The sequence below is a fragment of the Mobula birostris genome, chromosome 9 (assembly GCF_030028105.1).
Source record: "Mobula birostris isolate sMobBir1 chromosome 9, sMobBir1.hap1, whole genome shotgun sequence".
In the NCBI taxonomy this organism is placed as follows: Eukaryota; Metazoa; Chordata; class Chondrichthyes; order Myliobatiformes; family Myliobatidae; genus Mobula; species Mobula birostris.
This window is the reverse complement of record NC_092378.1, coordinates 55134013-55149685: the sequence shown is the minus strand read 5'-3', so window position 1 is coordinate 55149685 and position 15673 is coordinate 55134013. Positions and strand designations below refer to the sequence as shown.

The following is a 15673-nucleotide window of genomic DNA, read 5'->3' as shown; positions in this document are numbered from 1 at the left end:
TGCTCATCTTGCAGGTCTTTTCACTCGACTAATACTGTGAATGGGTGGATTGTATAAGGGGAAAGTTTGACTTTGCAGGCTTATCGCTGAAGGGGTTTTCGAAGAATGAGAGAGGACTGTGGAAATAGATCGCGATTCCTCAGGATCTTGTATTTTAGATGTGAGGTAAATGTTGCTCGTGGGACAATCTGGAATTGGGATGTTTGCTTAAAAAAAAGGCAGAAATGAGGAGTAGCTTATCCCTCAGAGGTCATGAGTCCTCAGATTTCCCTGCTTCACTGCCCTTGGAGAATGAATCAGAATCTGACATAAACTGTGAAATTTGTTGCTTTCTAGCAATTCTACAGTGCAGTCATAACAAGTGACACAAGCTACAATATATAGATAAATAATGTAAAAGAGGAATAGTGAGGTAGAGTTTATGGACCGTTCGGAAATCTGATGGCAGAGGGGAAGAAGCTGGTCCTAAAACACTGAGTATGGCTCGTCAGACTCCTGTACCTGCTCCCTGCTCTCTGATGGTAGTATTGAGAAGAGGGCATGTCCTGAATGGTGAGGGTGCTTAATGATGAATGCTGCCTTCTTGAGGCAGTGCCTTTGGAAGAATGGGGAGGCTTGTGCCCCTGATGAAGCTTGCTGAGTCTACAACCTTCTGCAGTCTCTTACCATCCTGTGCATTGGTGTCTTCTCACCCGACAACGATGAAGTAATTGACCTCCTCTGCTGTTGCAATGAGGCCTCTCTCAGGTTGAAGGAGCAACACCTTGTATTCAGTCTTTCTGTCTAGTTAGCCTTCAACCTGATGGCATGAATTTCAATTTCTCAAACTTCCAGTAATGACCCCCCCCCCACACTATTCTCCATCCCTTTTCCCCCCTCTCACCTTATCTCCTTGCCTGTCCATTGCCTCCTTCTGATACTCCTTCCCCCCTTTTCTTTCTTCCATGGCCTTCTGTCCTCTCCTACTAGACTCCCCCTTCTCCAGCCCGGTATCTCTTTCACCAATCAACTTCCCAGCTCTTTACTTCATCCCTCCCCCTTCAGGTTTCACCTATCACCTCGTGTTACTCTCTCCCTTCCCACCCCCCCCCCACCTTTTAACTCTTCTACTCATTATTTTTCTCCAGTCCTGCCAAAAAAACATCGACTGTACTTTTTTTCCATAGATGCTGCCTGGCCTGTTGAGTTCCTCCAGCATTTTGGGTGTGTTGCTCGGAGTTCCAGCATCTGCATATTTTCTCTGGTATGCAACCAGTCAGAATGTTTTCCACTGTGCATCTGTAGACATTTGCTAGAGTCTTCGTTGGCGGGCCAAGTCTCCTCAAACCTCTAATGAAATACTATATAGCAGCTGACGTGTCTTTGTTGTGTTTGCATCTTTGAACCTTTTTGAGTCTTTAAATGTTTTGAAGTGGACTGATTGTCTATGAGCAAGGGATGAAAGGTCACCACAGACTGGAATACCGGGCTGGGATTGCAGTTAAATTAACATCAAAAGGTGGGGCAAGGTGCTGCCTTGTGTTTTTACCTTGCCTGTTCCTCTGTCATCTTGACATGGCAGCAAAGCCATCTTCCAGCGTTCTGACAATTGGGTCCACCCTGGCTCCCAGTGCAGCAATTTCAGGGATTCCACTCATTTTCCCTATTGCCCTGCCGCTATATTCTCTCATCTACCCCTCCACTACTCTTTGGTGTTAATTTGTCACTCATTTGCACCAGGGGCACTTTACAGCTGCCAATTTGTGTATCATCTTTAAAGTGAGGGAGGAAAGCAGGGAACTTAACATAAACCTTTGTGGAGAATGTGCAGCCTCCACATAAATAGCAGCCGAGATCAGTATGAAGCCTGGGTCCTCAGAGTGGTGAGACAGCAGCAGAGTGCCATCATACCACCCTGCTTCTCATAGAACATAGCTCATCACAGGCCCTTTGGCCCATGGTATTGTGCCGACCTTTTACTCCACCCCAAGATCAATCAAACTCTTCCCTCCCACATAACCCTCCATTTTTCCTTCATCCATGCACCTATCTCAGAGTCTCTTAAATGTCCCTAATGTAACTGCCTCTACCAGCACCCCTGCACTGTTCTATGCACATCTCATTCTCTGCGCAAAAAAAAACTACCTCTGCATCCCCTTATTCATTTCCACAATTACCTTAAAGCAGGCCCTCTTGTATTAGCTGCCCTGTGGAAAAGGCACTGGCTGTCCACTCTGCCTATGCCTCTTATCATCTTGTCCACCTGTATCAATTTGCCTTTCATCCTCCTTTGCTCCAAAGAGAGAAGCCCTAGCTTTTTAACTCGCTAAAATTTTTCACAGTGTTAAACCAACCTGATGAGTTCTGTTGAAGGGTCCCCACCCGAAACATCGACTCTTTTACTTTTCCCCTCTCCATTGATGCTGCCTGACCTGCTGAGTTCCTTCAGCATTTTGTGTGAGTTGCTCTGAATTTCCAGCATCTGCAAAATCTCTTGTGTTTATAGTTTCAAGCCAACTTGTTCTCAATTGCAGTGCTAACCAATGAAGAGGAGAAGGTGTAGCGGCAAAAATCATTGTGGGAGGAGAATTTGGAATGAATTTAACTTTTCCAGAGTACGCTGGTTACAGAATATCTGGAGCAGATTTAGGTAAAAAGAATTTGTTATTGATGGTTGGAGATGAAAATATTTGCAGAGTTAATTTGAATATCTCTTTGCAATGTATGAATAGCCTTTTGTTCTGTATCATTTTGCAGTTTAGATTATCATTAGCTACATATTCCCCCAGTATAATAGTATCCAACAATATTTTGGATGACTTGATGTTGATACTGTAAATATAACTTGAATGGCTGGAATAATGCTAGGATATAGAATATTGATTTGAAACAAGTGTCCCCACATGCTTCAGGTCTCAGCCACCATCATCCCTGTTCCGACGAACTCTACACCTTCAGAACTAAACAATGACCGCCCCGTGGCACTGATGCCAATCACCATGAAGTACTTTGAGCGGCTGATAATGGCACGTATCACAAACTCCATCCCTGCTACACTGGACACTCTCCAGTGTAGGTGCATGCTTACTGACAGTATCTCTTCACTCTACAGCAGGTGCCTCTGTATCTGCCATACTCCTGGCTCTGAAACACTTGTGTCAGAATGCCGTTTCTGGATTTCAGGTTTGCATTCAACACTATTGCCCCACAGACCTTGGTGAACAAACTCCTACTCCTCGCTCTAAATGCGCCACTGTACAACTGGCTGTTGGACTTCCGAACCAATAGTCCTCAGATGAGAGGCATTGATTGTGTGAATAGCCAGAGGCTTTTTCCCAGGGCTGAAATGGCCAACGCGAGTGGTTATAGTTTTAAGGTGCTTGGAAATGGGTACCGAGCGGATGTCAGGGGTAAGTTTTTCACACAGGGATTGGTGGGTGCATGGAATGCACTGCCGGCGACGGTGGTGGATACAATAGGGTCTTTTAAGAGCCTCTTAGATAAGTACATGCAGCTTAGAAAAATGCAGGGCTATGTGCTAGGGAAATTCTAGGCAGTTTCTAGAGTAGGTTACACGGTCGGCACAACATTGTGGGCCGAAGGGCCTGTAACACTCTGTAGATTTCTATGTTCTATGTTAGATAGTCAGTCTGCACAACTGCGCCTCCCCACCCATCTTCTTCAACACGGTGCCCCCAGGGCTATGTGCTTGGTCTATTGCTTCTGTGCTCTGCTCACACATGACTGCATAGACGAACTCCCGAGTAATCACATTGTCAAGTTCACCAGTGACACGACAGTGATGGAGCTCATCACCAACAACAATGAGATGCCCTACGAAGAGGAGGTGGAAGAGCTCGAGGCCTGGTGCCAGGCAAACAACTTCCACAATGTCAACACAAGGAGATGGTTATCGACTTCAGGGGAACTCGCACCATTCACACCTTCTATATCAGTGGTTCCCAACCACCGGGCCGCAGAGCATGCGCTACCGGGCCGCGAGGAAGCGATATAATTTGGTCAGCTGCACCTTTCCTCATTCCCTGTCACGGCCACTGATCAGCCATTACGCATGTGAGGTCATGACCCGCGCGTCATCCGTGTCAGGGCGGGAAGGCGATCAACTCCTCGAGCTTGCAAATGACAACAGGCTGAAAAGTATGTTTGACATAACATCTCTGTCGGGATTTTGGATCAAAGTCAAGGCTGACTATCCTGAGATAGCCACGAAAGCACTGAAAACGTTGCTTCCATTTCCAACATATCTCTGCAAAGCAGAGTTTTCTGCAATGAATGCAATGAAAACTAAATTGCGGAATAGACTGGACATAAGGAACCCCCTTCGAGTATCAATGTCTCCCATCACCCCTCGATAGGACGGTGTTGTTGCAGGGAAACAAGCCCAGGGCTCTCACTGATTCAGCGATATTGGTGTGTTGCAATGATTTTATATATTCATACGGGGAAAATATGTGCTGTGCGTTTAATATCCAAATATTACTTAAAATGTTATGATGCTATTGACTTATATAACCATATAACAATTACAGCACGGAAACAGGCGATCTCTGCCCTTCTAGTCCATGCCGGACGCTACTCTCACCTAGTCCCACCGACCTGCACTCAGCCCATAACCCTCCATTCCTTTCCTGTCCATATACCTATACAATTTTTCTGTAAATGATCGTATCGAACCTGCTTCTGCCACTTCTACTGGAAGTTCGTTCAACACTTCAAGCTCCCCGATAATTGACTTATCATTATATCCACGTGAGGAAAATATGCGCTCTGTGTTTAATATTAAATTCGTTAGATAAACCTTTTTAGAAAGAAAATTGAGTGTATTACCCACTTATCACCTATATTCCGGTAGTGATTAACACCCACCCCCACGAACAGAATCGCCAAGAAGTATTTGCTTGTGGGGGGGGGTAATCAGCAGGTCATGACGCGCATGCGCATTTGTGCCCACGCAAGGCTTCATGGTCATTGTAGTCTTTTGGGTAAACAACACATTTGACTACTACTCTTGTTCGTTGGCAACCCTACCCCCCCACCCGCCCTCCCCCCCCGGTCGGCCAGTCCGCAAGAATATTGTCAATGTTAAACTGGTCCGCAGTGCAAAAAAGGTTGGGGACCCCTGTTCTACATTGGCAACTGTGAGCAGTTTCAAACTCCTGGGAGTGCACACCTCACACAACCTCTCGTGGTCCCAGAACGCATTCTACACAATCAAGAAAGCTACTTTCAAAGGAGCTGAAGAGAGCTGGACTTTGCACATCCATACTCTCAACATTCTACCAGTGTGTAGTAGAGAATCCTAACAAGCTGCATCAGTGCATGGTGTGGAAACTGCACTGTGGTGGACAGGAAGGATCTACAATTGGTAGTCAAAACTGCCCAGAGCATCACTGGCACCAGTATACCCATCATCAAGGACGTGTATACAGAAAGGTGATGGAAAGGGGCCAGTAACATCATGAAGGATCCCATCCACCCTGCTCATGGACTGTTTGTCCCACTCCCATCAATGAGGAGACTATGTAGCATCCATGCCAGGACTACCAGACTGAAAAGCAGTTACTTTCCCTAAGCAGCAAGGGTGATCACCACCTCTATCCATTAACCCACCCCTCCACACCCCCAATCACCAGTATTTTGTCATTTCCTGTCAGTCACCTTATGTACAGACATTCCTGTGCATGCCATCACTTTATGGACACAAGCAATCTATGTATATAAGCTGTCTTGTGTATTTATATTTATTGTTTTTATTATTATTGTGTTCTTTACATTATTGTCTCTTATTGTGCTGCATTTGATCCAGAATAACAATTATTTTGTTTTCCTTATGCTTGTATACTGGAAATGACTTTAAGCAATCTTGAACCTAGATTAACTTGCTCATTAGTGGTAACCCAGTTTCATGTGCCTTCCACCTGGAATTATCGCAGGTTGTCTTTCACTTATTGTCCATAAAGTCGCATCTGACATTTCAGTCCCACTGGAGATGTATATCAGTATCTGCTCTGTTTTCCAGTGATTCCTTGGCCTCTGCATCACATGGCATCCGTGATCATTTTTCTGCAGCTTCTGTAGAGTACTGCACTTTTAATTTTCAGTTGGTTTACTTTCAGAAGACACATTGGTTTACTTTTAGATCTGTCAACACTAATTCCACCCCCCCCACCCAATTTGGTTACAAATATTATCCAACTGTTTAATTAGTAGGGCACTCAGCCAAAACTAATACTCTTTTAACAATTATTTTTATTTCAAAAACATACCTTATTCATAAATTATGGCTTCATAACTCAGTATGTAAGATGACATTTTTAGTTCAAACCACAAGGTTTCATTTACAGTCGACATTTTGGGCCAAGACCATTCATCTTTATTCCTCTTTGTAGACGCTGCCTGACCTGCTGAGTTCCTCCAGCATTTTGTGTGTTGCTCTGGGTTTCCAGCATCTGTGGAATCCCTTGTGTTTGTGATTTCACTTTGTTAGCATATTGTGATTTCCTTCAGCAGATGATCCCATGGGTTTGCACCAATTCTGTTCTCACTCCCCATGGAGCCTTTGAAATCATTGTACATAGCTTCAGCATCTCTTGGCCCCTGGTCCTAGATCTTGGAAGCTTCACCTCACCTTGGAGTAACAGTGAGCTTCAGACAGACCAGGTGGTGTTCACTAGGCTGACAGTCCTCTGGTAGCAGTGGAGATTTGTCTCTGTGTGACCCTAGAAACAGTCCATAGGTGCAAGGCTCTTGGTCATCTATCTGTAACAAATTTACTTTCAAGCTTTGGGAACCTTGACAAAGGCCACTGCATCTCTTTCTAGGCAGCCTTTGCAATCACCCATCCTGCATAGAGTTGGACGGTGTTTCGGTTCTCAGTGCACCTGGCTTCATGGTGGTATGTGGTAACGCTGAGATAAGCCAAACAGGAAGCATCTGACGTCTCAAGTTGTTTCACACTCTACGTCAGCAAGACTGGGGTATTGTGGAATTCGGGGAGGGGAAGTACGGAGAACACATACCAGTCCTCACCGAGGGGTGGGCAGTGGAAAGGGTGAGCAGCCTCAAGTTCCTGAGCATCAACATCTCAGAGAATCTATCTTGGGCCCAACACATTGATGCGATCATGAAGAAAAGAAGGCAGCAGCTATTCTCCATTAGGAATTAGAGGAGATTTGGTATGTCAGATGTACCGTGGAGAATACTCAGAGAGTTATGTCACAGCCCACAGCCTAGATTGCAAGAAGCTACAGAGGGTTGTAGACTCAGCCAGCTCCATTGCCGTCACACCCTTCCACATCACTGAGGACACTTGGTAAGAGGCAGTGCCTCAAGAAGGCAGCATCCATCATTAAGGATCCTCACCACCCAGGACATGCCACCTACATAGGAACATAAGAAATAGGAGCAGGCGTAGGCCATCTGGCCCATGGAGTCTTCTTCACCGTTCAATAGGTCATGGCTGATTTGGCCATGGACTCATCTCCACCTACCTGCCTTTTCCCCATAACCCTTAATTCCCCTACCATTAGGGTGGAGGGTACAGGAGCCTGAAGATTTCTAAACAGCTCATGAATCCATAAGTACTGCCTCACTATTCCTCTTGCACACTGCTTATTTATTAATTATTGTAACTTATAGTACTGTTTGACTTGTGCTGTAATGTTGCCACAAGACGACAAATTTCACGACTTGACCAGTGATAAACCTCCTGACCCTGATTCGGATTCCTATGCCAAACAGAGCTTTGGTGCACTTTTTTTTGGGACTTCTGGCAAGGAGGAATTCTACCAGATGAATATGCACATAGGATCTACCTGACTTGATGTGAGCCATTGACTGCATTTGGCCTTCCGTACGCAGGGGACACTAATTGTAGCATCGGTCAGCAGGGGCCAGAGTCAAACGAAGAAGCTTCGTAGTTTGAACACTGAGTGCTTATTTAAGTTTTGCCTCAAACCTGACAAAATATCCCAACTGGAGTATTGATGGCCGTTTGGCAGAGAGATTAAAATGAGTGATAATGAACTAGCTCTTAGTTTTGGGAATGCAGGTATCCGCAAGGGCTTAGGCTGGAAGAAAATGCAGAGATGGGCGTGTTTGGAATCCAAGAGAAATTTGAAAATGTGAATATGATTCTAAAAATGTAAATTTTTAGCTTGACTGCTGTTTTGGTGCTCTCCCAGGACAGAAAACTGGCCAAGAGGATTCATCTGTGGAGGCTGGGAGAAGATGCACTGGAATCTGCAGTACACTTGGTGGATCTGACAGGAAAGGGAGATTATTGATGGGATCGTAGTTGTCTAGTGGGAGGGAAAGATGCTCAGGGTTTTTCTTTGGAGAGTGTGCATTTGGACGTGGCTGATTTAATGCAGATGGGAGATGGGATCATTCACAGTCTTGGCTGATGTGAAAGCCAGAAAAAGACATTGAGGAAATGTGATCATCAAAGCAGGAAGTGGGTCTTCGAACTGTGATGTGCTTAAGACATGGAAGGAAATCATTTGGCCCATTGTGTGTGTGTCAGTTAGCAGCCAGTTGCATAAATAAGCCTACCTTTCGTTGCTGAGCCTTGCACGAGGTATGGCTTAAATGTGGTGGGTTATTTCTCGCCACCCTCTCAGGAGTGCTTCTCGATCCCTACCGCCCTCTTTGTGAAGTGTTTTTCTCATCAACACCCTTCCCAGCTTCAGTTTGTTGGACTTTGGACCCTCGGCTGAGGGAAATATTTAAATTTCCTCTCCAGTCAAGTCAGGTTTATTGCAGTGTGAGTTATGGGTACAATGAAAACCTTGCCTGCAGCAACATCAGAGGCATGCAGGTTCAGATAGCACATGAAACAAAAATTGTACATAAATTGTGCATAAAATGATGGCAAAGGGGGAAAAAAAACTGCAGAACAAGATATTAGTGCAAAAACACGTTGGGAGACAAGTCCGTGGTTGGAGAAGAGGTGGTCCATAGTGTCCAGTTGCTGAGGTAGGGTTGGGGTTGCACAGGTCAGTTGCATGAAAGTATCTGTTGCTGAACTTGTTGGAACTTCAGGCTTTTGACTTCTGTACCTCTAGTCTGATGGTAGCTGTGAAAAAGTGGCATAGCCTGCATGATGGAGATGCTCTTTAGGCTCTCATAATTTTCTGCACCTCACTTAGATCTGCCATTAGCTTCTCCTCCTCCAAAACAAACATCCCAAGCTCATCCAGTCTTCCCTCATAGCTACATTTTAAAGTGTCAGAGGACCTGTCCTGGGACCAGAATGTAATTGCCATTGCAAAGCAAGTACAGCAATGCCTCTACTTTCCTAGAGGTTTGCCCAAATTCAGCATGTCATCTGAAACTTTGACAAACTTCTATAGATACACAGTGGAGGGTATCTTGACTGGAGACATCACAGCCTGGCATGGAAATGCCAATACCCATGAATGGAAAAACCAATAAAGTGGTGGATATGGCCCAGTCTGGCACAGGAAAATCCCTTCCCTCTGCCTGGTTGAGCATATTTACAAGCAGTGCTGCAACAAAAAAGCAGCATCGATCCGCAAGGACCCCCACCATCCCAGACATCCAGGCTCTCTTCTCGCTGCTGCCATCAGGAGGGAGGTTGGGAGCCTTAGGTCCCACACTGCCGGGAACAGTTATCACCCTTCAACCATCAGCCTCCTGAAACAGCATGGATAACTTCTCTCACCTCAACACTGAACTGATTCCACAACCTCTGGACCCACTTTCAAGCGCACTACACTTTAGCTTCTCACTATTGTTTATTTACCTATTCATTATTATTATTTGTTTCTTTTTTTCATATTTGCACAGTTTTGCACATTGGTTGTTAATCTTTGTAGTTTTTCATTGATTCTATTGTATTTTTTCTACTGTGAATGCCTGCAAGAAAATGAATCTCTGGGTGATATATGGTGACATATCTGTACTTCGACAATAGATTTACTTTGAACTTTGATCCTGGTAACTTCCCTACAAATCTCATCAGTGCTATCACCATGTCTTTCCTGTATGTCACCAAAGTTGTTGCAGTAATCAAGCGCTAGCATGACTATTATGTGCAATTCTAACATAACCCCTTGCCCTTGTGTGTGTCTCAGTTAAAAAGGAAGTTATCATGTATGTCATTTTACACCCTTGACCTGTTCTACTTGTATTATTCTGTGGACAATCTCTACGTACCTGGATTCCTCGGTTCCTCCTCATCTCTCAAAGTCCTCCGCTGTATTCAAGGTTTCTTTAATTATACAATCGTGCACTTTTATGGATTAATTTCCAGTTGCTACTTCCCTGCCCAATTGACCAGATCGTATGTACCCTCCTGCAGTTTGATTAAAGTTATCTTCAATCATGGTCTGTTTACCTATCATCTGTAGATTCCTTCATCACTTAAGTCCGAGGCATCAGTGGGTGTTGTAAAACGCAAGGGATCATGAAACTCCAGTGGTAGCAATGGCTGGTTAGGTTGAGCACAAAGTCAAATTAAAGTTAAAGCAAACCCATTAGGAAACTCAAGTCACAGCTTATATGGGTCAGAGATGACCTGAGACTTGGGAAGGCTGGCGTTTACAGGATTCCTTGTGAATGTGGCGCAGTGTATATTGGCCAGACGGGCCGCACGGTGGAAACCCATATCAGGGACCACTGGAGGTATATCCAGGTAACCCAAATGGAGAAATGGGTGCTAGCAGAACACTGCATTCACAATAGCCATAGGATTGACTTCAGCACAAAACTACAGTGTCACACCAATGGCTTTTGACCACCCAGTAAAGGAAGCCATCGAAATAAAACTAGAGAAAAAGAATTTTAACCAAGACAAAGGTCTTGCTCCAAGTAAGATCTAGAATTTGATTGTACACAAGGTGGGAGAGCGGAAACCTGATTGGATGAGGACTAACCAATCAGGAGGGATGGACTACAGGGGTATAAATGCCACCGGACTAGACGTGCCCAGGCAGCATCCCTGGTTGTGGTGAGTGAAGTTATCCACACCGGTTCAGGAACATGTTGGTTGTAGGGTGATAACTGTTCCTGCACCTGATATTGTGGGATACTGGATGGTAGTAGTGAGAAGAAAGCATGGCCTGAATAGTGGCGGAGATCGTTGATGGATGCTAGGTTAAGTTGTGAGGTAGCTGACAAAAGAAGGGAACACGTGTCCATGTGAAGGGCTGGGGACCTTCCAATGGAAATTTGACCCAACAAAATGAGGCAAAGGAAGGGAGTGTCCTGATTGGGCTCCTTTTTGGAGTCAAGTTCTCCTCTGAGTGTGATGACTTTGTCTCAGCAATGGGGGAGGGAGTGTAAATAGAGTTTGCAGTAAAGGAAATAGCAGGGACACACAAGTGTTGACCAACGAACAAGGCACTGTGTGTGGTTCAGCAAATGTCTGACGTGCCTCTTGGATTTTGAGAGGTAGATATGAGAGCCATATCTGTGGAGTGGCCAGGCAGTAATACACGCTGGGGACATCAGGGTGTGTTCTTGAATAGAGAACAAAAGGTGAGACTGAGAGTGTGCAGCTTTACATGGGGCGAATTTTCCAGGCACAGTCTTGGGAAGTAGATTAGGAGAGGAGAGGTACAGGGATGGTGTGGTTGCTGCATTTGTTGTTCCACGCCGTGTGGTGCATGGGGCAGCAACATTGCAGTTCCCTTAGCATTTTTGTCTGTTTTACAAAGCCGAGTTGCTAGCTCAATGCTCAACCCTTACACGATGGACATTGTACAAGGACCTGGCCAGATTCGAACCCAGGACCACTCCGCCACCAGCCAGCTTACGTGTCGCTTGGGAAATCTGTGTGCTGTGCTGTGAACTTTGTGGTGAGGTCCCAGTCTGGAATTCACATGGTGAGGAGAGCAGGCAATGCATTTGCTGAGGAAATGTTTGTGGGTTGATGGAAAAGAGAAAGGATTCTAAAGGGTATACAACGTTAAAGCTTTATTTCAGAATCAGAATTATGTTTATTATCACCAGCATGTGTCATGAAATTTGTTAACTTAGCAGCAGTTCAATGCAATACATAATATAGAAGAGAGAAAATAAAAATAGTAAGTAAATCAATTACAGTGTGCATATATTGAATAGATTAAAAATCATGCAAAAAATCAAATAATATATATTAAAAAAAAGTGAGGTGGAGTTCAGGGGTTCAATATCCATTTAGGAATCAGATGGCAGAGGGGAAGAAGTTATTCTTGAATTGCTGAGTGTTTGCCTTCAGGCTTCTGTACCTCCTACCTGATGGCAACAGTGAGAAAAGGGCATGCCCTGGGTGCTGGAGGTCCTTAATAATGGATGCTGCCTTTCTGAGACATCGCTCTTTGAAGATGTCCTGGGTACTTTGTAGGCTAGTACCCAAGATGGAGCTGACTAAATTTACAAACCTCTGCAGCTTCTCTCAGTCCTGTGCAGTAGCAACCCTCCCTCCCCCCCATACCAGACAGTGATGCAGCCTGTCAGAATGCTCTCCATGATACAACTATAGAAGTTTTTGAGTGTATTTGTTGACATACCAAATCTCTTCAAACTCATATTGAAGTATAGTCACTGTCTTGCCTTCTTTATAACTGCATCAATATTTTGGGACCAGGTTAGATCCTCAGAGATCCTGCCACCCAGGAACTTGAAACTGCTCAGTCTCTCCACTTGGGATCCCTCTATGCGGATTGTTACGTGCTCCTTCATTTTACCCTTCCTGAAGTCCACGATCAGCTCTTTTGTCTTCTTGACGTTGAGTGCCATGTTGTTGCTGTGACACCACTCCACTAGTTGGCATATCTCACTCCTGTACATCCTCTCGTCACCACCTGCGATTCTACCAACAATGGTTGTATCATCAGCAAATTTATGGATGGTATTTGAGCTGTGCCTAGCCACACAGTCATGTGTATACAGAGAGAGCAGAGCAATGGACTAAGCACACAACCCTGAGGTGCACCAGTGTTGATTGTCAGCGAGGAGGAGATGTTGCTCACAATTATATATTTGTCACAATTACGTCATAACATACAGTGAACTGCGCTGTTTGTATTATCACTTGCAACGTGCTTGGGGCAGGTTGCAAGTGTCATCCTGCATCTGTACTAACCCTAACCGATACGTCTTTGGAATGTGTTAGGAAAATGGGGCGCCCAGAGGAAACCTATATGGTCATAGAGAGAATGTACAAAGTCCTTACTGGCAGTGACAGGAATCGAACCGCAATCTATGAAGCATTGCACTAACCGCTCCATTACCGTGCCACCCTCTTCACCTGCGGTTGAGCGATCAGAAGTAGGAGTGCAGACCAAGGTGCCATTGGTAACAAAAGCCACATCATCGCTGCTGTGGTATTGGAACAGACGAGCTTTGTGCCAAGACCAGGATGTTACTGGTAATCAAACTCACAAGCTTTCTGAAGGCAAGAGCCTGGTTCCAAAGCAAACGAACATTGTGTAAGACGAAGGGCAGTCCACAGCATCAAGTCAGTTGGATGGGGAGGCTGGTATGGTCACCATGGTTGGTGAAACCAGAGTTGTTTCAGAGAATGCTAAGGGAGGCCTGTTGTCAGCAGTGAACCTTACAAAAGGCAGGGGAAGATGGAGGGGAGGGGGATGCTGAGGGGTTGCGTAGGAGTGGTAAGGATTACCAACACAGAAGGCCCGATGAGAGGGAGGGAAAGCAGAAAAGATGATGAAAAATAAGAAATAATAAATATAAGTACGAGTGACAGGCTGGGGTTCAGAATTACAGCCAAAATATACTTTGGAATGGGTCCAAAGAGAAAACAGATCTGGTGTGTAGACTGAGTGTGTGGCTCGCAATGTGTCTTTTCCTCAACAAATCCCTGCTCACTGACCTCAATTAACCCTTGCTTTCTGAGTGGTTTTGACATTGTCCCTCCGAAATGTTTTTGATATTAGGTTGAAAAGTCTGTAATTGACCTACCCTCTGCTTCCCTGTTCAATCAAAAGCAGGAGTGCATTCTTGGTCTTCCAGTCCTGCGGCTCCTCACCCATTGGCAGCAAGGACTGGGTAATGGTCAGAGACTCGACGGCTTCCCCTCTCCGGAGGCTGGCTATTCATACACTTTTCAAATCTCAGATACCTTAATGTTTCCCCTCCGCCTAATACTTTGCATCATTTCCCTCAAGGAAATGATCTGGTTCTTTTCTCATTTTCAGATAGTTAGGACTTCAGGTTCTAAGTGTGAAGGTGGAATATCTCACTCACGTTTTAAACTTGTCAATTGCAATACCTCTTTAGCCAGCAGCTCAGCTTCATTTTGGGAGTATGAAGAGATTTGGTGTGTCACCAAAGACTCCAACAAATATTGGAGAGCGTTCTGACAGCCTGGAGGCCGCAATGCAGAGGATCGCACGAAGCTGCAAAGGAGTGTAGACCCCACCACTCCGTCACAGGCACAACGCTCTCCACCATCGAGGATATCTTCAAAAGGTGGTGTCTCAAGAAGGCAGCATCCATCATGAAGTACCTTTACCACCCAGAATGTGCCCCCTTCTCACTATAACCATTAAGGGTTGGTACAGGAGCTTAAAGACCCACATTCGGTGTTCTCGCTCTCCACTATCAGATTTCTGAACAGTCCATGAACCCGTGAAAAATACCTCACTATTCCTCTTCTGCACTATTTATTAATTTTATTTTTTATTCTGACTAATAGTATTTTTTTTTGCTGGCACAAACCAGATTCCATGACATGTTAGTGGTAATTCTGTTTAAGTGTGGAAATGATCGTGCGAGTTAAATGCCAGAGAGCCTAGCTATCCTGCAGTAAGTGACTTGCTTCCTCACCTCTCAAAGTCGTGCCACCACCTAGCAATCTCATTTTATGGACTCTGACCCTACTTCTTGCTGTAAAGCAGCCTGCATAATCAAAGACACAGGACTTTCTCTCTTCTCTCCTCTCCTCTCCCATTGGACTGAAGATACAAAAGCCTGAAAGCAAGTACCACCAGGCTTAAGACAACTTCTCTGTCACTGTGATCAGACTCTTGTAGGATAAATTGGAGTCTTGGCCTCACAATCTACCTCATTATGATCTTGCTTTTTTGTTATTTATTCATTGCGATATAGTGTAGGATCGGCCCTTCTGACCTGATTTAACCCTAATCACAGGACAATCTACGATGACCAATTAACCTACCAACTGGTACGCCTTTGGACTGTGGGAGGAAACTGGAGCACCTAGAGGAAACTCACGTGGTCTAGGGGGGAGCTTGAAAACTCCTTGCAGAGAGCAGCAGGAGGAATCCTTTACCTGCATTGCACTTTCTCTGTAGCTTTTACACTTTGCTGTGCATTATTGTTTTCCTTGTTCTACCAAAATGCGCTATGTAATGATTTTAGATCTGTATGATCAGTATGCAATATAAGCTTTTCACCTCATCTTGATACGTGCAACAGTGATAAGCCTACACCAGTAGAAACACTTTCTAGATTCTGCCTTTCACGTTCAGAGGCAATTTACTGCCAATTAATTTACCAACCCACACAGCTTTGTGATGTAGGAGGAAACTAAAGCACTCACAGGAAACCCACGCAGTCACAGCGGGTGTGTGTAGACTCTTCACAGGTGGCACCGGGGGCTGGAGTCAAATCTGGGCCACTAGCTGTTCCGCTGCAGCACCCTGACCCGCGGGTTCAACTAAGTCAGGGGAACCCGTTCTCT

At 45.0% G+C, this 15673-nt stretch overlaps 1 protein-coding gene across 3 annotated transcripts in view; it reads left to right on the top strand.

Moving 5' to 3' along the window:
• yaf2 (YY1 associated factor 2) overlaps positions 1-15673 on the top strand; it is a 144991-nt gene that overhangs the window by 28422 nt on the left and 100896 nt on the right. Inside the window, exons 1-2 of one of the 3 annotated variants that reach the window (XM_072268106.1) lie at positions 1189-1243; positions 2514-2629. The exons of 1 other annotated variant lie outside the window; for it this stretch is intronic. In XM_072268106.1, the coding sequence (XP_072124207.1) occupies positions 2523-2629 (107 nt within the window). In that variant the 5' untranslated portion in view covers positions 1189-1243; positions 2514-2522. Of the gene's footprint in view, positions 1-1188; positions 1244-2513; positions 2630-15673 lie in introns of those variants that run through there. One more of the 3 variants, XM_072268105.1, reaches the window with a different exon arrangement.